Below are 23,038 nucleotides of genomic sequence, written 5' to 3'. Positions count from 1 at the left end.
GATTCTCATACAGAGAAGGACTATATTAAAAAAAAAGAATGCAGAAACTAAAAATGCACAAGATAAAAAAAAAAGTATCTTTTATTTGATAGTAAATTGGTGACCACAAAATATCCATCCATCCATTTTCTGACCCGCTTCCCCTCACGAGGGTCACGGGCCTGCTGGAGCCTATCCCAGCTAATTTGGGGTAGTAGGCGGACGACACCCTGAATTGGTTGCCAGCCAATCGCAGGGCACACATAGACGAACAACCATTCACACCTACAGGCAATTTGGAGTGGTCAATTGGGATGTTTTGGGATGGGAGGAAAGCGGAGAACCTAGAGAAACCCACGCAAGCACACTGACGACTAAATTACGACGTAGGCTAAACATTATTATACACTTAATTTGAGGAACTGGACCTATTTAATTTTTAATCACAGGCCCCTGGCATAAGGCGTGTATCCATTTTATAATCAGCATGGATCTGTATTAAAAGTGGCACTGCCACAAAGATCTCACCGGAATGCAAGTGCTGCGTGCTAACTAAAGTGTTGCAATGTAAGGTGTGAGTGATGGTTATGATAGGAACCTGCATTCTCCCTACTTCCCATTTTAGCTGCTATCCCACAGGCCCCATTAGTCAATTACACCTCTGTACTGCTGATTTATATGAGCTGCAAACCAAGCTGCGTTGCCAGCATCAAACACTTCCGGACCTATATATTCTTCCTGTGGAGCTTAGGTGTGTTTGTGACTAATTCAGGAGAAGTCAAATTATTCATTAGCTCGCTTTTTCTCTCTCTCTCCCAGCCTCCAAAGTGATCCTTGTGTTCAACAACTCAGGGGCATAGACAGAATTGCAAATTAGAAAGTAAAATTGCAAATTAATTGGCCACCCTGACAGACATGTTTGACCTGGGTTGTCGGGAACTCTCCCCAAACAAAAAACGGCAATATAAGGTTGGAAAACAAAGCAGCATATCATTTTTTTTCCCTTTTAATACAGCATTTAATTGAAGGACAAATTTTGCTGCCAATCACATGCTACTTAACCACAAAGCTGTCTATGTGTTCAATATAATCTATCTTCAAGTGAAGATGGCAAGATTGTTCAAGATAGCCAGACCGTAATATCAATAATTGCAGATTATTTAAATCAACGTTCTACTGTTCTAAATGTTTTAAGGTGTGCGTGTGTGTGTTTTAGGTGTGGGCTTCCTAAACAATCTAATAAGTAAATAAGCTGCAAAAAAGAGAAGACCGTAAAATAATATTGACATTAGGTGGACAAAGGCATTGGTTGCCATGACAGAAGCCAAATTAAAATTAAAAGACAAATACATTTGTCTATATAATAAAATTGTGATGTATGTCATGTTGAGTAAATGCTACTGTGATCTGACTTAAAAGCACTATGAGCATCATGTACACTAATAACTTTATCCTAAACTGCCATCTAGTGTCCAAGTGAGATGTTACAAGTAGACATTACAATCCACACTAACCTAAATATCTGCAGAATACACATAATTGAATTCGCTGGATGGATTTACGAAAGCCAATTTGGAAGCTCATTTAATATGACGCACATAATTTTCCTCATTAAATTAATGACTGCTCATCAATTAATAAAACATCACAATTCGTCAGCACACAAATTGTTGCACTGCTGTGACTACATTACTCGGCTTTTTGCAGTTTGATTTCACATCTCAAACCTAGAATATTCACAGAACTGCAAGTGTACTGTATGTGTCTAAATAAAGTTTGACCATATGCGTAAATTTCTTCCAAAAATACAACGTATAACACACTGTGGTATACACTATACTGTATTACAAATGTTTCAAAGTTCACAAAAATGAGAAAATCTTTATTTACAACAACTCTAGACAAAGACAGTTGAAAAGTGCAAGACTGCAATATACGAAAAGCAGAGACAGCCAGTCAAAGAACTGCCTGCATGATCATAAAAATAAAGTCATCAAATGTACCTGTAAGTTTCTTAATCATAATATTGTATGTAATAAAACCTTGAGTCTCAATATGCAATAAACAGTGCTTTAAATTGATAGTTTTGACATCATCGCAGACATCAGTCTGAGACTGTCAGAGCACACAGCGATACTTACAAGCAAACATAAACCACACGGCACATACATTCTCTGGATAAATAAAAACTCGAACACGAAGGGCCAGCCTCACGTGGTCACCACGACAACACACTATCTCCTCGCAGAAGCGGGACCTGCACAACACAAGACACAGAACTGAATAACTTCTTGTCACCACATATAGAAGGAAATATCAAAAGTGAGAATTAAAAACCTCGTGTTAAGAGCAACACTCAGATTTGCATAACTGCCATAAAATTTGAGTGGGCTGTATTAAAAGTTCCAAGCTTACTTGAGGCATGTGGCAAAAGCTCTACGGGCATTGCGGTGCAGGAAGTGAATGGGGAAGCCTTTAAAAGTGTGCCCGTCTGGAACAGCCCTCCTTACTGCATCCTGGAATTCCTCATTTCCACACGAGACCCCAGTGCATCGCTCCATCTCATAGGCTGACAAGGCCGACGACAGCAGATAGGACAGGTGGTCATCCCAGACTGTTGTCAGATTCAAGTCCTGAAGATGACACAAAACAACATTAGGAGTTTCAATTTGCTCCTTAACGCAGAGAAAAGAACCGTATGAATAATTGAAAACTCCAAAACGTAGAGTGAACTTCATTTGTCCACTCCAGCACTATGTCGTACCTTCCTGTGCTCAGAAATCAAGTACCTCATCTCCAGCTCAAGCTGATTGCTAACAGCAGCAGCATCAAGAGATGATGAGGTGAGTGGAGGAAGAGGAGGCAGAGAGTTGAGGGAGCCACAGTCACACACTGACTTCAGAGCCTCTTCACTCATTGCTTTCCACCGAGATTGATTCTAAAAGGAAAGAAATGACACGTTTCAAATGCAATTTTAAATATCAGACTAAAATCTATTTTGTTATCTCCCAAACCAATCTTGTAGAAGAATTATTGGCATATACAGGCTACAGAATAAACACCTGCTGCTTTACCTGGAGGTCAAAGACACACAGCTCCACGGCATCAGAGGGTTGACAATTAGCCAAGAAACTCTGGTGGTTGAAGACGCAGCCCACAGTGCGGTAGGGGTATGAGGGTTTAGGCTGGGGGGCCAAAGGCGGGGCATCGGGATCAATGGCTTGATGAAGGTACCTGACCAGACGTATGTAATTGTCAGGAAATGAGTAGAGCGGAGCGACCAATTGCAGCTTGAACCAGGGTTTATTGAAGGGAAAGGGAGTTGGAAGGGAGTAGGGTGGGGAAACGAAGACACATACGGGACAGAGACTCACGGCCAGCAAACAGACAGACACACCGACCGACCGACAGAAGTCCACTTGGACACCGATAAAATTCTAACCGTGAGTCTCCAGACAAGACCGGGGAAAACTAAACGACAAGAACACGACGCGCGGACACAGACGGGACACAACAGTAGACACCGACAAGGAGGAACACATGGGCAGGGTTTAAATACATCAGGTAACAAGAGGGAGCAGGTGACAGACATGATGACAACGAAGGGGTGTGGCTGAGGGAAGCTGCCGGCCGAGCGTCTCTGGCACGGCACGTGACAGTAACAATAAGCAAATTTAAAAGCATATTGTTCAAATTAACAGACACGTGCCTCTGGATCTTCTCTCATCCAGGTTGTTTCATTCTCAAGGGATTGAATTGATCGCAACTGAGTTGCTCAGCTCGTCTCAGAAAATGTTTCGCCTCTCTTCCACGATAGGCAAAACGTCTTCCGAGTACAAACAGAGAAATCCAAATTGCCGGATCTGGAACCACGACTGTTTTGCGGAGTGATTTTGTGAGTAAAAACAAACCTGTGTGCAGTCAAGCTCTCCCAGAAAGTTATACTTCCATCAGTACCTCGGGTCATGACCCAGGTGTGAGGTATCCCCTTAGCTTTGGTGCCCACACACACATAAGCATCAAGGCCAAAGCCCAGCAAGAGGCTGCACAACAAGGTTGAGTGATCCTCACAGTCCCCCTGTGGGTGACACACAAATAAGATCAAATACATTATTTATAGTCTGCTAATCTCCTGATATCAATCTGGTGATCATTATGCAACACCTACACTGACCATGTTAAATTGCACAGAAAATTATTCAATACGATAAGCAACATTTGAAGGATGAAGAATCAATTTATGTACACGACTTGTTTGTGAAACATGTTTTTGTCGTGAAAGGGAACTGCTGGAATAGAAAAAAAATCTAGCAGTAATTGACTGTAATTTTCACAACTGTGATTATAAATGTCCACCAGCTGAATTTCAGTCTGTTCAATATGCTTTGTGACAGTGCCAGCAAGCAACTGTCTTCATCCTGGAAAAGGATTTCGTGTAAAGAGGTGCAACTAGAGCTGACTGCTGCTGCAGTATGCTGGCTTGAGCTCACGACATCTCAGAATGATAGATATTCTCCTGTAGTGCTAATATGGACGGCAGCATCCGAACAGGCTGGGGACAGATGAGGCTAAATTAATTTTCCTTGGAATGAAAGTCATAAATCATAGCAGACAAGCGCCACTTTGCGAGAGCTGTGTTGGGTCTGTCTTGCCAGGCACAAAAAGCAGAGCAGCGGGAAACATTTATCCTGTGGTGGTCCGGGAAATCCACAGGAAAAGGCATGACTGCACAAACCCTTTCTTCTCAGAAAGGCTATCATGCGGTCATAAATAAAATAAAATATAATGTAAAAAAAAAATGCAACTTTGAGATTACAATTGTTGAGGGAGTTAAGCAAAAAGTGTAATGTGTGATTCTGTGTTAGATATCACCAAACTGTGCAAATAAAATAAATGCTATAGTTGATATGAGTGAATTTGATGTCATGGACAACTTGAATTCATTTTTACTGAAGCAATAATTGTTAATATTACCTTTCCTCGGCACAGGAAAGCCAATAAAGTGCACCACTGCTCATGCTTCTCTCCTCCTCCCACCACTGGGGCCTTCTCATGCGCTAGGAGGCTAACAAAGCGGGCTGCCCGTCGAGGACTATCTAGCAGTCGGCCGGCCCGGAGGATATGTACATAGGAGCACACCGGCCTGTTGATTCCATTTTCATCCTGAGGATTATATAGAAACCCAGCTGGGTAATCTTCCCACAAATGTTTCAAAAACATTTTTTTTTTTATGTAAACATGAGCAAACCTGGGCAAAAATTTTGACCATTTTGGACTGGTTCGATGAGCGGATTTCAAGAAACTCCCTCCACCACTGTTTGGCATAAACCAGGAAGATCCTCTCCTTTTCTGCTGTCCTCTGCTTTTCCAGAGATTGCTGAATAACAAATATGCAATGTCATTAATATGCTTAGGCAGGCTTACACCGATGACATCTGCATTGATGGATCGTTAAGTAGATGAACAGGGTAAGAAAAAATACAGAATTTAAATCAGCGTTGGTGTTGTGTACCTGTGTGCTGATGATGTCAGCACTCAGTGTTTCGGTGAGAGGAGGATAGAGCTCCAGACTGACTGTCAAAACACCAGCCGTTAACTTGCTTTCACTTCCTGGTGACGCAACACAAGTTTGGGAATTAATATAGGGATATAAGGTATATTTTTAAACACGTTTATTGTAGTGGTTATTATGCAATTTTTTTAATGATTAATAGAATATTTAGATTGGATGGATTTATTCTTTAAACATTCTTAAAAAAACCACAAGATTATAACTTGTTCTCTCACCCACTCCCATCAGTTCCACAGCCAAGCATGTCTTCCCATTCGGTGAACTGAGGACTGTCCTCCAGTCCAGGAAGTAGGATGAGACCAGAGCCGTCTCACTGGAAGTGTCAGTTCTGATCAGCACCAAGTGAATCGGATCACAAATGGACAGCATAGCAGTCGCATCTGCCATCTTACTTCCTTCTCCTGCAGAACCAAAAGAATGTTACAGCATTGTAAGATTTAAAGTCACATCTACAACATAGCTGGCCGCAACATGTAAGAATGGCCCAGTTGTAATCATCATTTCTATTGACCTGTGCCATCTATGTGGATTTGGAAGAGGAAGCCTTCGTGCAGGTCAGGATCACAGGCACAGGGCACTGGCTTGGAGTGAAACCTCTGATTTCGGAAGTGCAGGAATAACTTGAATGTGGAGCACACCTGACCAGGTAAAGGCTCTGGCTCCTGTAAGTGCTCCAAGAAGGCCTTGCCACCAAGCACTTGCAAATACAGGTAACGTCTAGATGGGTCAATATTGGCTGCAATGTCAAAAAACAGTTTTAGTATTTAATAACTTCTTGTCTGTGGAACTGATTTTGACTGATTTGTTTATATTTCATACTTTTTGTCGGGCGAAACCTTTCTTCGTTCGTCAACTGAGAACCGGGTTTTGGAGGTGATCCTGCTTCCATATGCATAGATGCTATCTAGCAAAGCAGAATGTGAGAAAAGAAAATGAGAATACAAATATTTAGATTTAATCAATTAACAGTGGATTAACAGAATAAAAGGCAAAATAAACATTCAAGTAAGAGTGTGGAGCAACCTGTGGAACTTGTAGGTCCTTCATCACGTCATCAATGATGCCTCTGCGCTGCAGTGCATGGAGAAAGTCTGCTTCTGATAACACTTGATGCGTTCTACCTTGGTCATCCCTCAAAGTCTCAGACAACACCTCTCGGATCTTCCCATGAATATCCATCTAATGCAGGAACAACAGTAAAGGAAAAAGACTACATTGTATATTTGCTTCAATGTACAAATTACTACCGACTGCCGCCGTCAATTTGGACTTCTCTAATTTGTTGTACAATGACAATAAAGACCAAGACAACTAATATTCACCTTTACTAGAGGATATTTTGTGCTCTCTTATAATAATTGGCGTAGAGGTGCCTATAAGTTGCAGCCTAATAAAAAAATCATAGCACTTAAGATCACTTAGTCATTTCAGCTTTAATGTACAGTAAAGTGCACTACAAGCTTGTGCAACGGAATTTACCATATGTTGTAATTTCATAGGTGTCACGTTTAGTGGGGGGGGGGGGATCCCAGGGTTGCTGAACCTAACTTGTAATTCCTAAATATGATTACACAACTCATAAAGTATTATTAGGAAAAGTTGTTGTCCTTAAGAAAAAACGAGGGCTTTGATTAGTGAAAATCAGTATACAGTTTGTGCATGCGTTCAAGTTAAATTATACATGTGACAAAACATGGACGCAGAGCGTTTGTCATTTCAAGTGCCCATAAACGATCAACGTTACAGGATCTTCACCTTAATCAGATGGTTGTGAATGATTTTCTTCAGCTCAGAGGCCTTCTCCGGAGGAAGAGCCATTATAGTAGCAGTGCTCCAGAGAACGGTAACGGTAATCTAGTTACAGGTAAAAAGTGTATTTACTGCTTGAGAACGACTAGGATCAATGTAAACAACTCAACTGTTCTGTCGACCGCGACAAACAAGCGGGAAAGTGTCTTTGCATATGCCTGATGACTCCCATGTCTTTCCATTTATCCATTTTCAGATCTGCTTATATTTTGTTCGTTAAACGTGAACATAAAACTGCACTATATACACATGTTAATGCACGATTCATTAAAATAGCTTTGGTATTGTAAAGAACTACTTATTCCGGGTGTCTGTACGTCATGGTTTGCGACGTGGGGTTAATAAGGACCCTTCAGGAGTCGGTCACGTCGACGTCGCCGCCATTTTTGATGTGGCAAAGAAACTGGCAATAATGCACCAAAAGATGGCAGTGATGCACCCTATTTATGCTTGCGAGGCGAAGAAGAAGTCGGCTTTTGTTGACGGATGTTGAATTGTATATTTAGTAGTCAAGGTAGCTGTTTACCTTCGTTTCATCATTTCATAATCATAAGTATTAACATGTTTACGGACGAAGACCAAGTTTCAGTGAATATCCAGTCATCCTGGAGAAAATCTCAGCAGTCGTCGCAGGAGTCTGTACGTTTCATTTATTTGTGCACAATCTGCAGTTATCTTGCAAAGTACATGGACAAGGAGGTCATAGTAAGAATTGCAAACTTACAGTGTAAATCAAAACTAATAAATATACATAGAAATGCCGACATTTAAGTCAACCTTCTTGCTAGTTGTTATTGGTCTGCAAATTTGAACACAGAGTCAACTAACCATATCAAAATCCATTAATCTTCTGTGCTTCCTTCGCAGTCTAATTGTGTGGGTACTTATGTACATGTTTCAGAGAGGCTGTCAGACCAGAACCATTCACAGTGCTGAATCAGGAGTACAGACTCGTTCCAGTGTTGTTGGAAGTACTCAAACAGAGCTCCAGGATCATGTAACGACACAGTTCCTCCAGGACCCCGACACTGTGCTCCATTTGCCGGGCTTGAAGGAGTTCGTACATCAAGTTGAAGCCCAAGTCATCCGAGAGTTGGTCAAAAATTCCAAAAGTCATGCTTTTGATGGCTTTCAGGTGAACTGGGAAGAACACAATCAGATGGTAAGTAGTAAAACTTGTAGGCCATAAAATGTTAGGCACATCAATATTATAACTTGTGTTTATTCCACTTTTATCATTTTTTTTTAGGTTTTTTGCCTTCATCAACTTCAACATCCCAAGGCCCTAGAGCGAGGTCTTCATATAACGAGTGTGTCCTGGAGTTGTACCGGTGCAGTAATAGCCTGTGCTTATGGCCGGTATGTTTCTTCCCATGATTCGTACTAGGAATCATTCCCAAGCTTGGTGCCCTTTACCTATCTGAGAAACTGTGAAAAGCTCTCCTGCAGTAAGCTTCTGTCAAGAATGTAGAAGTCACTCATTGAGGAAGACAATATGCCTGTGTGATTGTCAGTTTGGCAGAAGGTGATTGGAGCAATGACAAGTCATATATTTGTATGTGGAACATTGATCATGGAGGTCTGAACCCCAAACAAGCTGATCTGGTCATAGATGTTCCAACTGCAGTGACATCTCTGTGTTGCCACCCCAAGCACCCCGCTCTCATGGCAGGTATATGGCGCGGGCTGTGCTTCATTGCATTATTATTTGACAGACATGTATTTGAGTGTCTGTGCTGCTGTGGCTGCAGGTGGTTTGTATACTGGGGAAGTGATAGTCTGGGACACCAGTCAGTCTACAGATCCAGTACTGGCGCAAACTGGCATGTCTGCAGATAGCCACAGAGAGCCTGTTTGTCAGGTGAGTGAGTCCAATGATCTTTTTCCCTTGTGTGGCGCTATAAAGGAACCAAAAGCGGGTGTGGTGGGAAGAGTACATTTCAAAAAACTTCCCACAATAGTCCTACATTTTTCCATGTTTACCAGTTTATTCATGCACACAGCACAGTGAAGTGATAATTGTTGGAATATAATAAGGCTCATCTGAACGTTGCTATGTGTACTTAGGTTACCTGGGTGCCCCTTCGTAATAAAGGAGAGTTTGGTGTTCTGAGTGCATGCTCTGGAGGGAGGATTCTTCTGTGGACAGTGAACACGGAGCAAGGAAAATGTGTCCTGAAATCAGCCTTTGCGCTTGTGCAACACCAAATACTTTCCAGCAGCAGCTTCAAGGTAAGGCTCTGTGTTCCATGACAAAGGAATACTTTGAAATTTATTTCAAAGCAACAAAATGTTCATATTCAAAGAGATGAGATAAGATATTTCTTTATTTGCCCCACAAAGGGAAATTCCAGGTATTACTTAATAATATCTCCTTTTTCAAATCAAATGTTGTCTTAAATGGGTCAAGAGAGGTTATTTGAATGATCTATTGCATAAACAAACAATTTTATTTTGTTTTTTAGGGTCAAGGCACTGGCATTGTGGGTGTCACTTCCTTGGATCTGTCTCCATGGGACCCAGACACGTTCTTAGTAGGCTCCGAGGGTGGCCTTCTGCTTAGATGCTCCCTCTCCTCCCAGACACCAGCAGCAGTCCCATCTGAATGTCTCAGTGTGCCACTAAGAACTCCAACAGTCTTCTCCTTTAGGCCTGCTAGCGGCCCTGTCCACTCCATACACTGTTCACCTTTTCATAGGTACAGATTTAAGGTCGTATAACTAACTAAATCCTGTCCAAATATAACCGGTGACTCACAAGTGGCTGGTTTGTTTTCATTAGGAACCTGTTTTTGAGTGCAGGAACTGATGGTCTGGCTCACCTCCATTCTCTGCTGCAGACCAACCCACTGCGCTCACTTCGAGTGTCTGACACTTATGTTTTTAAAGTGCAATGGTCTCCAACCAGGCCGCTGCTTTTTGCTGCAGCCACCGGACAAGGTACTGTATCAGAAGTGTTGGAAATCTCACTGTCAATGAAAATAATCTTTTTAAACGGGAGACTGCAAAGCCACTGATTAACATTGAGGAAAAGCCACTGATTAACATTGAGGAAAAAAACGACTAGTACTAAAGAGATTAAAGGATGATTTTTTTTTTTTTTTTTTTTTTTTTTAACCTTGTGTGCCTAAGAAAAAAATGAGGCAATAATCAGAACCACCTACCTAACAACCTCCCACAAATTCAGTACATAGTAATGAGGGTCTTCGCAGAGGAAAATCTAACATTTTTAATTGACAAAACCTTTGCCATAGGTGAGTCATTATCAGCATTCTGAAAAATGAAAAAAAAAATGAAAAGATTACTTCGCAAAAGTTTATGTCAACCCCTTCAAATGCACTCTTCTTTCGCCAGGTGAGGTGCAAATATTTGATCTGAGTCGCCGGTCCCTGAGACCAGCAGCCACGATTGAATCAGGAGGCATTGGTCATGCTGCAACCTGTTTGGCCTTCAACCGTCAAAATCCTGGCCTCCTTGCAGTGGGAAAAACAGATGGGACAGTTGGTGTCTGGAAACTCAGCACTGATTTGACAGAGCAGATGCACACAGAGAACCATCTTCTGGAGCAGATAGCTAATCAAGTAGCCGAATGACACGATTGGATGGATGACATCACAGGTTTGGATTTTTGGCCAATATGCCCAAAGAACTAAAATTTGGGTCTTTGGGATAGCAAACTTCTGCTAGTGCCTACTATGCGCCTGAAGTCACTGGATCATGCAGAGGAAGGTCATTTGAGTAGAGATGCATGTTCCTCGGGTTGTGGTGCAATATAAGTGCAAAGGTGGTGCAGGAATGACAGCCCTCTATTCACGCAATTGAGAACATTTTCCCAGTACATTCATGTGAACATTTGTTCATTTGGAAATCAATTTAAAAACCAAAGTAAGTACTTCAGGCAACAGCATATGAATCAATGGTGGCCAATGAGCCAGAACTTCACTTGAAATACTGAATCACTTCCTGGAATCCATTGGGAGAGAAATACCAATCTGCCAAGAATGATTAAACTCATGCACTGAATAATATTCTTACAAAAGTAGAGCAGAAAAGTTAAAAGCTGTCATGAAAACTGTAATGTGTCTTTTGGAAAATAACAGCTGCAAGGCCAAGTTTTGGGGGAAAAAAAAAGGATATTGTTTTATTTAAGAAGTATTTCATGTTTTGTTCAAAACATTTTTATAATCATTGTAACTTGACATAGTACCAAACTTAAAACATTGGATCTGGAAAGTAAAAATAAATGGAATGCCATAAATAAAAAAAAAATATGTCCTCAATGAAAAATTGATAAAAGCCAGACGGGGAACTATTCAGTCAACGTCAAAACATCCAAACCAATTCAGACCATGCCTATGTAAGAATTGACAAAATCCTTGGGAGCATGTTTTTTTTTCTTTTTATCCAGGGAAATAAAAGCTCACACAAATTCAAATCTTGAGATTACAGGAAACCTGGTAGCACACATTTGTTCCATTTAAAATCACACAAAGGCACATCCTCAAACAGCAAACACAGACATTTACATTTGCTCACAGAGGAAAATGAATCCGCTGTGCACTTCCACCTAATATAAGCTTGGTCCCAGTTAGTCGCAAACCAGTACGGTTAGTTACATGCAACACCAAGGTGCAACAAGTAATCAGAGTCAGTTGTGTCACAGATCCAACAGAATATACATTCTACCTAATGGGGGTACAAAAAAAAACGATGGAGAAAATGACCAAGTTTGCTTTGGTTTCTTTGAAGGGCAACAGCGGGATAACCTGTAATGACACAAAAACGAGCCCATCCAGTGGGTCAATAGGTGCACCATGAGGTGAAGGACCCCAACCATTTGTCGGTTCCAAACAAACGACATGAAAGCTAAACATTCACCCATAAAATGAAAGAAAATAACTTTTTTTCCCGAGGTGAAACAAAAGCAAGGCAGCTCTTTCTAAGTGTCCAGTCGTCTAAAAATATATAGTTAATCTATTTTGGGATGCCCTGCTGAATGTGAATGGAAGAACAAGTGCTGCATTTCAAACATATTAAATGCATGAATGAAACTCAACGCGTGATGGTGGAGTGAGAAGAAACTCCAACACTCGATTATCAAATTCCTGAAAAGTATGAATTTCTAAATGTAAAGATGTGAACGAGTATGGGTTACAAACATCTGACCATTGTAAATAAAAAAATGAAAAAAAAAATGTTTTGCACTGCACCTTTCATCTAAAATTTTCCATGAAATGATACAGTACATTCAGAGACAATAAGAAAAGGAAATCATCATGCTGGCACCAAGATCCTGAGATGTAACTAATTTTGTTCAGATCTATTAAAAATATACACAGTCATTTGATCTAGCGCTCCTGCATTGTGACCTTAAGAAATAAATACCCTCTAAATCTACTTTGAGAAGTACCTAATCTCAGGTACTGGTGCAAAATAAGAGTCAGTTCAAAGTGACTGTGAGATGCTCACTGGGAGTACATCCAGCACACCAGCAGACCAAAAGCCAACGCGGCACCAGCGCCGACATTAAGCAGAATGGGTCTCCAATACTGCCACTTTTCTTTTTTTCTCTCTGAGTCGCTCAGTCTCTGTTTCATTTGCTGGACCTTCTGTGTGGTGCTGGCAATCCTCTCTTCACGGTGTCGCCTCTTCACACTGCAAGAGAAAGGGAAGCAATGAGTCATCAAAAACACTCAATGTTTATGTCGTGAGTTTTTCTTTTCTATATTCCGTGTCTCATTGTTAAAAAGAACCTACCTTTCAAATGATAGACTGTTCACTTCTTTGTCAGAGGGCAAATTCACAAACTTAGTGAGGGATCCAATACTTATTTCCTCCACTGTATGTTACTTAACGTTCCTTATTGGATTAATAATCTATGAGGCCATCTTTTCTTTATCTTTATTACATTTCAACTGAGTGAGTTTTCTTTGACAGATAGATAAAGACTTTTTTTTTTTTTTCCTTACCATCCAGCGATGTCTGCCTCGCTGTCGCCTTGGTACTGAGGCTTCTCCACAAGCAGGGGCATGCTGTCTTTTGAGGGGAGCTGGGACTCCACGCAAGGTCTGCTGTTGTTTAAGTGAGGTCGAGGTGGAGGGTTAGGTGGAGCCATGTCTGTCTCCAGGTCACCTCTGGAAATCAGTTCCGATTGGACCTGATACAAAGAATAATTCAGATCAAATGGAGAACTACACTATCATACGGAAAGGTGTTTATTCATTTGGCAGAGTAGCAAAAGGTTGTGGGCCCAATTTAAATATTCTGCAGAGAGAATCAAAAATCACTTTACCAACTAATACCAACTGTATTGAACTAATAATTCTCACTATCACATCCAGGTAAAGAGCTACCTGTGCTGAACCGTTGGTCTCAAGGAGTTTGGCTCCCTCGATGACGGCCATGTAGGAAAAGCGCAGTTGGTCAGCAGTCTGGATCAGGCCCATGCGGTATTCCCTCATGTCCAGAAGGACCTTCTGTATGTCCACAGAGGACGGATTATTCCTCCGATCCATCTGTAAAACACATTTGATATAAAGGTTCACACAGTTGCCTTGCCCCTTTAGTAAAATCCAAATATTCAAATATTTTGACTAAGATGGCAGACTTGTCTGGCATTTTAATGAGAATGGGGAGTCAGCTATTGAATTTGGGAATTTTGTTTTTTTTTTATTTATGTGCATCTGTGTATACATAATGGGGCAAGATCGAAAAGGATTTTATGTTCTCATCTGTACCTGGTTATTAATATAAAATGATACCGATTTTGGGGGGGTGAATTTGTGACGCTTTGTCAACCCTTCGCAACACGTATTATCCACATTTTGGGACAATCTCTGTTCTCACCAAGACCAGGCAGGTGTCCACCAAGGCAAAAGTCCCGGAACGCCCAATCCCAGCACTGCAGTGCACAACCGAGGGCCCGTGCTCTGTTCCCAGTGAACCAGACTCCCGAACTTTGAAAAGGAAGTTGAGGAAGGAGGCAGGCGATTCTGGAACACCAAAATCCGGCCATGCGGTGTAGTGAAAGTGATAAATGGATCTCCACTCCTCTGTCTGTAACAAACAATGAGTGGTGTTTAACCGTGACCTGAGGACTGTGTGAATAGAGTTCTGCATAAACAGGATGATTTGTCATTGGAGAAGAATTACAAGAAGGATATAACTGCAGTTCTCACTGAAGCATTTCATTTCAATTTTGCTGCAGGGTTTGACAGCACAACTCATGGGAACATAATAAAACAATAGAAGTTGCAGCTGACAAAACAATTTGTCACACAAAATGTCTTATCCAAACATGCCCCGTAAGTCTTCCTTTGCCAAGACTAGAGCTCACCTTTGTGTTTTGTAATTTTAGCACTCGGATTGTGAAATAGGAATGATCCTCCTCTGAAATCAGCCTGACAATAAAACCTGTGTCAGTGAAAGACATTTGGAGTTCCTCTGTAGTCGGCCAGTATTGTGCACACTTTTCCTGTAAAAATGAAAAATAAATTATCGCTTAAGATCAACAATTCAGCCTGGCAAAAACACATGAAAGCAACTAAATTTGCCAACCCAAAGCAAGCCTGCTGATAATTCAATATTTATTTGATGACTATCACGATCAATCAGATTTTAAACACTTCGGACTGAAAAATGTGGCGCTTTATTTTGTAACATCTATAAATCCATGTCAATGCCTCACGAAAAAACAATGAAGACTCCTGGTGAGATGAGCTGAAATGTACTTACAGATCCCTTTTCGATGATTCTGTTCAGCATGATAACAGCTTTGGAACACTGCTCCCAAATCATCAGCCAGAAGTGACCACAAGTGTTTCTTAAAGGCCCCTGTAAACGTCAATAAAAAAATTAGACGCGGCAGGCGCAAAAACATTTTTTTCCCCAAATCCGCCGTTGAGTGAACCCTTACAGACTTACTGGTAACACACCTCACCTGAGAAAGAATATAAGCTCGATGGGCTTCGTCCACTGTGACTAAACTTGCATTGATGTAGTCATTTTCAGAGCTTGCAAGTTTTACCCGGCTGTGATCGTCTAAAATCAGGAGAAACAGAATCATAACTACCGAAGTTCCAAAGACATTATTGACCACATAATATTTTTGTCATTATTTTTGTATGTTCTTAATGCTCCAAAATTGAATGTTGTTTACTTTCTCTTGTTACCTCAACACAATATTACCTTTCCGAATTGATACACATTATCCGCCTCTCAACATACAAGTGATATTTGAGACTTACATGGACTAACATCCCTGTAGCGATTCAAATTGCGATTCACAGGAAGTTTTGCCACATTGTAGGGATATTCACTGGCTTGATTACGGATTTCCTGTCAAAGCAGAGAATAACATGAAGTTAGTTCATTAAAAATCAGTCTTGTCCATCAAGATGACATAGCTGTTTTAGTCAGGACGAGAAGCAAGGTTGAACTCCATTAATGCAATGTAAATGCATGCTGCATTTGTTTCAGTTGGCACGCTTTCCTGCTTGACTGGTCTTTTGCAATACGTGCAGTTTAATTAATGATATATTTTATTTGCTGTGTTCACATGCTTCAGCAAAACACTGTGACTTTTGTTTATAATAGTTATTTTGTTTATAATAGTAATAGTTCTTTTCTGAAAATAAGCCAGTAAGAATGCCATTTCATAAGATATGCACATTTGAGCTTCTGGGATACAAATTACCTACATTTTAAAACAATGTGTTGTGATCAAATATTCAACAATATTTTTACTCCATACGAAACATTTTTGACAGTAGATTTGACAGCAACAAAACAGCTAACACTTACATTTTAGTTGGCAGTTTTTTCCCAGGTGTCTAACATGTCTGCTGTGCTTTCGTCATAACACCCCAAGCATCAAGCATTACAGCACACTCAACACCCTCTTTGTAAATCCCACTTAATTCAGCCTATTTCCATTGGTGGTCCTATCACATGCAAACAGGCCTAAAGGACAGTATACTTTAATTACCATGACAGCCAGAGGCAGCGCTAAGATGTTGTGGTGAGTCCAACGGGTGACTTGGGAAAGTTAAGTTCCAGAGTCTGAAGTAAAGTTAACGACCCATAAAAAATTGCATGAGGAATCACACAAAATTTCACGGATTTTAGCCCTGACAAATTTTGAACTACACATTTCCGGAAGCACTCCAGAGTACTAAATATTTGTATGCAAGCAACTGAAGTCAATCATAAATAAAATACCCTCTGCAATGATTATCTTTTGGTACCAAGCAGCTCATGTTTATTAAAGGTGTGGGTGTGCTTGTTTTGTTTACAAGCTAAATTGCTGAAGCAGCATAAATTGCAACACGTTTCAAAGTGAAACAAAAATACAAACCAGTGCCAAAACCTCTAACCACAACTATTTACTATTACGATTATTATTCGTAAACACCTCTTCAAACGATCTCATTGTACATGTACTAACATGTAACAACAACTTCACTAGCTGTTTTCTACGATTGAATTGAAGCGGTTTGTTTTTATTGTCAATGCCGCTTTTGTTGTGTTGGTTGCGTGAGCGTCGCATTTGAAAATCTATAAGTAGGTTTTATCTAACATGGTCAGAGTCTGGGTTAAACCGGAACCTTAGTGTGATAATGTGAACGCACGGCTCCCTTGGAGATGGCGCTGCACAACACGTGCCTTCTTTGGAAGTCCTGATGATGACGACTTCTCAGAAACTGACGCTGGGGTGTGCAAGTGCGTGTGCTGCGGTCAAATGGCATTAGCTAACTGAGCTCAACTTGGAACACTGCATTTGCACGTTTTATTGCTACGGAAGTCGTGGTCTACTAGCACAGAAAGCTAGTTCTCCTTAGTCTTTCGAGAAAAGAGGGTGGGTTAAAAAATTCTCATTCACAAAAATAGAATAAATAGCCACGTGACTACAAATAGTCGACTCGATCGCAGGTTTGAGTTGAAAAAAAAAAGAGCTAAGAACTGTCTTAGCTATACAATTAGCTCACTAGTTGTTTAATTAGCAAACGCGCGTCATCAAAACACTAAAGGCCCAGTAAATACCGACAAACTTACGTTGTAAATGTTTTGCCATCCCCCGGAAAAATTAATGTCTTCAAATTCTTGCTCCATTGTAATGTGGAGAGCGCCCCGGAGACTTTCTGGATGACTAAATGTTTGCGGCAGCCTTCACCAAGTTAGTCCTCTCTGGAAGCCATCGACACAGTTCACAGTCGTGTGTAAGCGTGTGTGTGTGAGACCGTGGGGATCCCTGCGGGGAGTCTGTCTGTTTGTCTGTCTTTCCGTCTGTGACTGGTCCGCTACAACTGCACGCAGTCGCAGATGACGTTTGCTTGCCAGCTCTCCTCCGCCCCCTCGAGTCAGGGTTTTTTGCATATCGCTCTTGGAAACCACATTGTTTTTGCATGGCGTTGGAATAGTTTTAAATGTAGTTTTTTAAAAATACATAAACAAATGACAGTAAAATATAATTGAAAAAACATTGACAATTATAATGCAACACATTTTAAGTTTTGTGTTCAGGCATACCTTGCAAGCTAATGATTGATGAAGCAGGGGTGGAATATGATGTGTTCAGCCATCTGCACTTTGAATTATGTATTTGTCTTTTTTTTGCCCATACTTGGTAAACTAGAAAGCCCATGGAGTTGATAAATATCTGAAGAACCATTGCAAGGTCCGATTGTCTGGTATAATTGTAATGAAGTGATCAATTGTACCTTTTAGGGAAGGTATCTTGATAATAAGGAATAACCTGGGAACAAAAGTCAATGTGCCGCCCAATTTAATTACATTACAGATCTATTTGGGTTTTTGAGGACAACATGAAATAAGAGGAGATGGATAAAAGATGTATTCGATAAAAGAATAATAAAATGTAAGCTCTTGATGACAATTTTATTTTCTTGATTACAAAATTTGTAGGCCTATTTTAAGTCACAATTTTGCCGCAGCAGTAACCACTGTAGGCCAATAGACGGCAATGATGCACTCAGTTTACAAATAGCCGTTGTAGAGGAGAGGAAGAAGAAGCAGAAGAAGAAAAAAAAGACGAAGAAGAAAAAGCCGATGATGATAGAGCAGTCCAAGTGCCGTCACTGATCATATTTTCTATGTACCTTGATACTATGGCTACATTATAAAGCTGCGTAAAAATATGCGCATTTTATGAATGATTTTTTTCTTACACCCCTGACGAGACGCGTTAGCAAATTTTGTAAATGCGCCTCGCTGCGGTCATTATGAGTCATCACATGGTCATTTTGAGTTACCCGCCAACACATACCGTACTGACGTCATAACAAGCATGTTAGCCTGAGGAGTGTGTGTGTTACTTGTGACCTGTTTTAGCAAACATGTTTGTTGCACGCAGCATTGCAGCAGATCATAAAGATCTCATTCATGATGTATCGTATGATTTTCATGGCCGGAGAATGGCGACTTGTTCCAGTGACCAAAGTGTAAAAGTAAGTTAACTCGTGTTAGCCTAAGTAGCCTCACTTGACTAGCCTACCCACGTTTGTGTAAACATTGCGCGGACTTCAACTTTGTTGCATTTGCTAATTCGTTAAAGGACGTGAGTAATGCATTTATTACCTACGAGTTTTTCGTTTTAGTAATGTGTGCTTTCGTCGGAAATATGACTTTGTCTCATGTAGCATACAAGCTAGGTCATGCTGCACACACCGAAACAGAGGATTCCCCCGATCGCCTGTAAAGATTTGAATGTATCTCAAAATATAGTCGTGTTTGATATTGATGCCCTGGACTCAGAGACTGTGACATTAGGTTAAATCATATTTTATTTAATTTCAGGTCTGGGATAAAAGTGAGAATGGAGAGTGGCACTGCACTGCCAGCTGGAAGGTATGAGCCCGCTACAAGTTTGGTGACAGCATTTCTACAGAAATTTACATGAAAGCTAAGCTTGACTAGCTAATTTATTTCTGCCTGCAGACTCATAGTGGATCAGTGTGGAGAGTGACCTGGGCTCATCCAGAATTTGGACAAGTTCTCGCTTCATGCTCCTTCGATAGGACAGCTGCTGTTTGGGAGGAGATTGTAGGAGAGTCAAATGACAAACAGAGAGTGCAGAGCCACTGGGTCAGTACAATTCCAGAAAAAATAACAAACTCATTTAAATTAAATACTCTTTTCTGATCAAACTCATTTAAATGATCTTGTTTCAAAAGTCACTGAGAGTCATAGCAGTATAAGTGACATTTTTAGAATTTTTTTTCAATCGCCAAGAGTGAAATGTAAGATATAAGAGTAAATATGAGATTTAAGATGTAAAAGTAAATGTAATTTAACCAACCTAACTATCAGGAAATAATGTTTACACCCTTATCTTTGACACATGATCATCTTGTGCTGATCTCCTGTTATTTTCTTGCAGATAAAAAGAACCACACTTGTGGACAGTCGAACATCAGTTACTGATGTGAAATTTGCTCCCAAACACATGGGCCTTATGCTGACCACGTGTTCTGCGGATGGAGTGGTGAGGATCTATGAGGCTCCAGATGTCATGAACCTCAGTCAGTGGTCGCTGCAGCATGAAATCTCTTGCAAGCTCAGCTGCAGCTGCATTTCTTGGAACCCCTCCAGGTCAGAGTGATGTTTGATTCAAGGTTTAAAAGCATTGTGTACCAGTAATTAAAATCTTACACATCTGACAGTTTTATGTTTGATGCCAGAGTCTCGGTTAGTGAACTTAAAAGCTCACCCTACAAGGTCTACAAAGATTGTTTTATACACTTCCAAAATTTTCAGGATGGCCTTATCTGGGTTGTCTGTGCCTGATTCCAATCTGAGTGTGAGTCAGGTTATTGGGAAGTGCGACTCAGTGGAAATGTTAAGGTTGAATTTTGAGACCTTGACATTATGAGTCATTCCTTTACTTGGTTTGTTCTTGCGATGTTCCATTTTTATCATGTTTATAGCAGTAAAAGTGACACGACAAGTTCTAGTGTTTAGGCCAAGGTGAACTGAGTTTGGGCCTTTTGAAATGTGACTCTATTGCACTACATCAAGTTGAATCATCTGCATGTTTTTCCAAACCAGCTCTCGGGCTCACCCGCCAATGTTTGCCGTGGGAAGCGACGACAGCAACGTGACATATGGTGGCAAAGTTCAGATCTATGAATACAATGAAAACACAAGGTAAGGTTTCTTCCAGTGTTGTGTCACATGGTTTCCAGTGTAAACAACACTTACTAAGTGCTAACTTAATTGACGTTACGTTTTGTACCTGCCATTGTGGGAAAGGAAATATGCCAAAGCAGAGTCTCTGATGACCATCACGGATGCAGTACATGACATTGCCTTTGCTCCAAACCTGGGAAGATCTTTCCATGTCCTGGCTATTGCAACAAAAGATGTCCGGATCTTTAAGCTTGTCCCTCTAAGGTGACTAATTCAGTGTTTTCTGTTGATTTTTTTTTTTTTTTAAGATGACATTTTAATATGTGAGTCACATATATGGATTGTAACATTTCACCAAGTACTTACATGTTGTGCTTCAAATTCGTTCAGGAAGGAAAGCACCTCTACAGGATCCACCAAGTTTGAGGTGCAGATTGTCGCCCAGTTTGACAACCACAACTCGCAAGTGTGGCGTGTGAGCTGGAACATCACCAGCACCTTGCTGGCCTCCTCTGGAGATGATGGCTGTGTGCGTCTATGGAAAGGTTTGTGCCCGCTGAGAGTGGTCCTCCTACCTTTTCAATGCTGGCTACACTAACCCCAAACCTCATTGGTTTTAATATTTTAAAGATATCAAATTATTATTTTACAATCAAATGAAATACCTCCTGCCATGTTGACAAATTTAAACCGTTTTGAACATTTTGGTTTGGAAAATGTGTTGACTGGACTCCAGTTAACCTGATGTCCTTCCACAGCCAACTACATGGACAACTGGAAGTGCACGGGCATCTTGAAGGGAGACGGCAGTCCACTGACTGGTTCATCCGGTCAGCCCACAGCCATGAGAACCGTGGTGGGCTCCTCTGCTCAGACCGCCCAGAATACCCTAAATGGAATTTCCGCAGGAAGGTAGGTGGTGTGGTTTGCCTGACACCACTCACCCATCCCCACCTGAGCCGGCCCGAACTGACAACCCGGTATGCCTCGCACTGCCCGGGACTCTGACCGCTTCACTGGCAAACTCCCCGAGCCAAACTGCACTCATGCAAAGAGCTTGGCTTGCGGCTTTCCAGCATACACGTTGGCATTCAATTTGTGCAACCATCTACATCTTTTTTTTTTTTTTGGGGGGGGGGTGAAAATTTTTGTTTTGTTTTGTACTGGTGCTTGTTAATAATCCCATGCTTTGATTTTGCAGTGTACCAGGGCTAACCACCTTGCAATGTAAACCGAATAAACATGTTCACATAAGCTGTGGCTATTATTTCAAATCCAAAGAACCATTTTCTAGTCTGAAGTAGTGTGTCACAGGGGAACATTCAAATGATACGTTTGATCAGTTATTGTTGCAATTTTTCAAAATCCAGATTTGAAATTAAAATACACATCCCCTAGCTACATTTGAGTTGTATCCTTAAGCCAAACTCTACTGACATCTTGCCCTTCTGTAGTAGCAGTAGAAAATAAAGTAATGCATGTATATTTTGGATGAAAACAAAATGTTTAATACTTGTTTTAAAATGTAAATAATGTCATGATGAATGTTCATCTCAGATCTATAGTCTCATGGTGTAGTATTTGGAACACAGAACATATTTAAGTATCTGATCCAACACACTCTTTGTCCTTATCGTGTATGTTTGCATTTTCATAAAATGTTTTTTTTTTAATGTCTAACATTTAATGTCTAACAAAGTGCTTTAGTTTTGCAACCACTTTTGTAATATGAACACAGTCCCCCTCATTTTCTAATGGTGTGCTTACAAACTATACAGACTGTCGCATGCTGAATGTGAAAGGACTTTACAGTCTAGTCTACTAGAGCTGCTCGTCTCAGATGATAAAGTTCCCCTTTGCTATTTGTGTCATTATGCATGAATATTTTGTTTATGAAGGCTTGAGTTTGTAGTTATTCTGATCCGAAATGACGAGAAATAAGGTGTATCTCTACATACCATAACTTCAGTCATTCTTCTGTCCAAGTATGTGATTCCATTTTCTTTTAATGCCATTTTCTACTTACTTCTGTTTGTCCATCTCCCATTCTTGTCTTTGTCCTCTCTCATTTGTTGTGACTTCAGGTATTTCTTTCCCCCTCTGGATCCTCCTATAGCCGGAACCAGACATGGTCACCTGCTGCCTCCCCCCTCACTCATAGAACACTGTGAATCTGAGCACAATCAGCCTCAGCAACAGTCTGTTTCACGCAGACTTTCCTCAAGATCACTGGTGTCCTTACCGGAGTCTGACGGACAATAATGCTGCATATCAACTGTGAATTGGCTATAATTAATTAACAATATGATTGGAGAGATGGGCCACACATTGGCTTCTATATGTATTTTTGTCCTTTATGTTTTTCACTGCATGTAAACATAAAAATAAATGCTATTTCATTCACCATGCAACTGAATGCATTCTATTCTGGTAGCATTGTGTTTCTCAAGAAGATATTCATTTCACATCTCAGCTTCATTTCATTCCTGTAGGCTGCACTACGTGCCATGGACATAAATTGTTGCTGCTCAGT

General features: G+C 40.7%; 4 protein-coding genes across 7 annotated transcripts; 2 read left to right on the top strand and 2 right to left on the bottom strand.

Annotated features, from left to right (window-relative positions):
- Window positions 1–1,840: 1,840 nt before the first annotated feature.
- cep76 (centrosomal protein 76) lies at window positions 1,841–7,649 on the bottom strand. Of its 4 annotated transcripts, none has more exons than XM_088387058.1 (14): window positions 7,471–7,649; window positions 7,307–7,405; window positions 6,575–6,730; window positions 6,371–6,455; window positions 6,063–6,287; window positions 5,767–5,952; window positions 5,492–5,589; window positions 5,228–5,356; window positions 4,954–5,142; window positions 3,891–4,057; window positions 3,054–3,213; window positions 2,744–2,917; window positions 2,490–2,612; window positions 1,841–2,236 (listed from the first exon to the last, which is right to left on the bottom strand). In XM_088387058.1, the coding sequence occupies exons 1-14, from the start codon at window positions 7,540–7,542 to the stop codon at window positions 2,198–2,200; spliced, it is 1,902 nt and encodes a 633-aa protein (XP_088243184.1). In that variant the 5' UTR covers window positions 7,543–7,649; the 3' UTR covers window positions 1,841–2,197. The 4 variants fall into 4 exon arrangements, with proteins under 4 accessions (XP_088243184.1, XP_088243182.1, XP_088243183.1 ...); XM_088387056.1 differs by having other exon boundaries at window positions 2,395–2,612; window positions 7,471–7,645; XM_088387057.1 differs by having other exon boundaries at window positions 2,395–2,612; window positions 7,307–7,558.
- Window positions 7,650–7,802: 153 nt separating this feature from the next.
- Window positions 7,803–13,363, top strand: dync2i2 (dynein 2 intermediate chain 2). Its single transcript, XM_088387060.1, has 9 exons — window positions 7,803–7,999; window positions 8,262–8,522; window positions 8,610–8,719; window positions 8,875–9,032; window positions 9,112–9,221; window positions 9,428–9,592; window positions 9,826–10,058; window positions 10,142–10,299; window positions 10,714–13,363. The coding sequence occupies exons 1-9, from the start codon at window positions 7,847–7,849 to the stop codon at window positions 10,950–10,952; spliced, it is 1,587 nt and encodes a 528-aa protein (XP_088243186.1). The 5' UTR covers window positions 7,803–7,846; the 3' UTR covers window positions 10,953–13,363.
- Window positions 11,473–17,675, bottom strand: ptpn2a (protein tyrosine phosphatase non-receptor type 2a). The gene is made up of 9 exons (XM_088387061.1): window positions 17,413–17,675; window positions 15,606–15,696; window positions 15,299–15,399; window positions 15,094–15,192; window positions 14,696–14,833; window positions 14,206–14,415; window positions 13,713–13,874; window positions 13,329–13,516; window positions 11,473–13,014 (listed from the first exon to the last, which is right to left on the bottom strand). The coding sequence occupies exons 1-9, from the start codon at window positions 17,467–17,469 to the stop codon at window positions 12,825–12,827; spliced, it is 1,236 nt and encodes a 411-aa protein (XP_088243187.1). The 5' UTR covers window positions 17,470–17,675; the 3' UTR covers window positions 11,473–12,824.
- Window positions 17,676–18,405: 730 nt separating this feature from the next.
- On the top strand, window positions 18,406–22,916 carry seh1l (SEH1-like (S. cerevisiae)). The gene is made up of 9 exons (XM_088388119.1): window positions 18,406–18,824; window positions 19,174–19,224; window positions 19,315–19,461; window positions 19,757–19,968; window positions 20,425–20,523; window positions 20,629–20,769; window positions 20,896–21,050; window positions 21,264–21,417; window positions 22,590–22,916. Exons 1-9 carry the CDS (start codon window positions 18,714–18,716, stop codon window positions 22,765–22,767), a joined length of 1,248 nt encoding a protein of 415 aa, XP_088244245.1. The 5' UTR covers window positions 18,406–18,713; the 3' UTR covers window positions 22,768–22,916.
- Window positions 22,917–23,038: the final 122 nt, after the last annotated feature.

This window comes from Syngnathus floridae, chromosome 10, assembly GCF_059516105.1.
Source record: "Syngnathus floridae isolate MCC-2025c chromosome 10, RoL_Sflo_1.0, whole genome shotgun sequence".
Taxonomy (NCBI): Eukaryota; Metazoa; Chordata; class Actinopteri; order Syngnathiformes; family Syngnathidae; genus Syngnathus; species Syngnathus floridae.
Note: the sequence above shows the minus strand (reverse complement) of the source record. Positions and strands in the feature narration are given on the sequence as shown.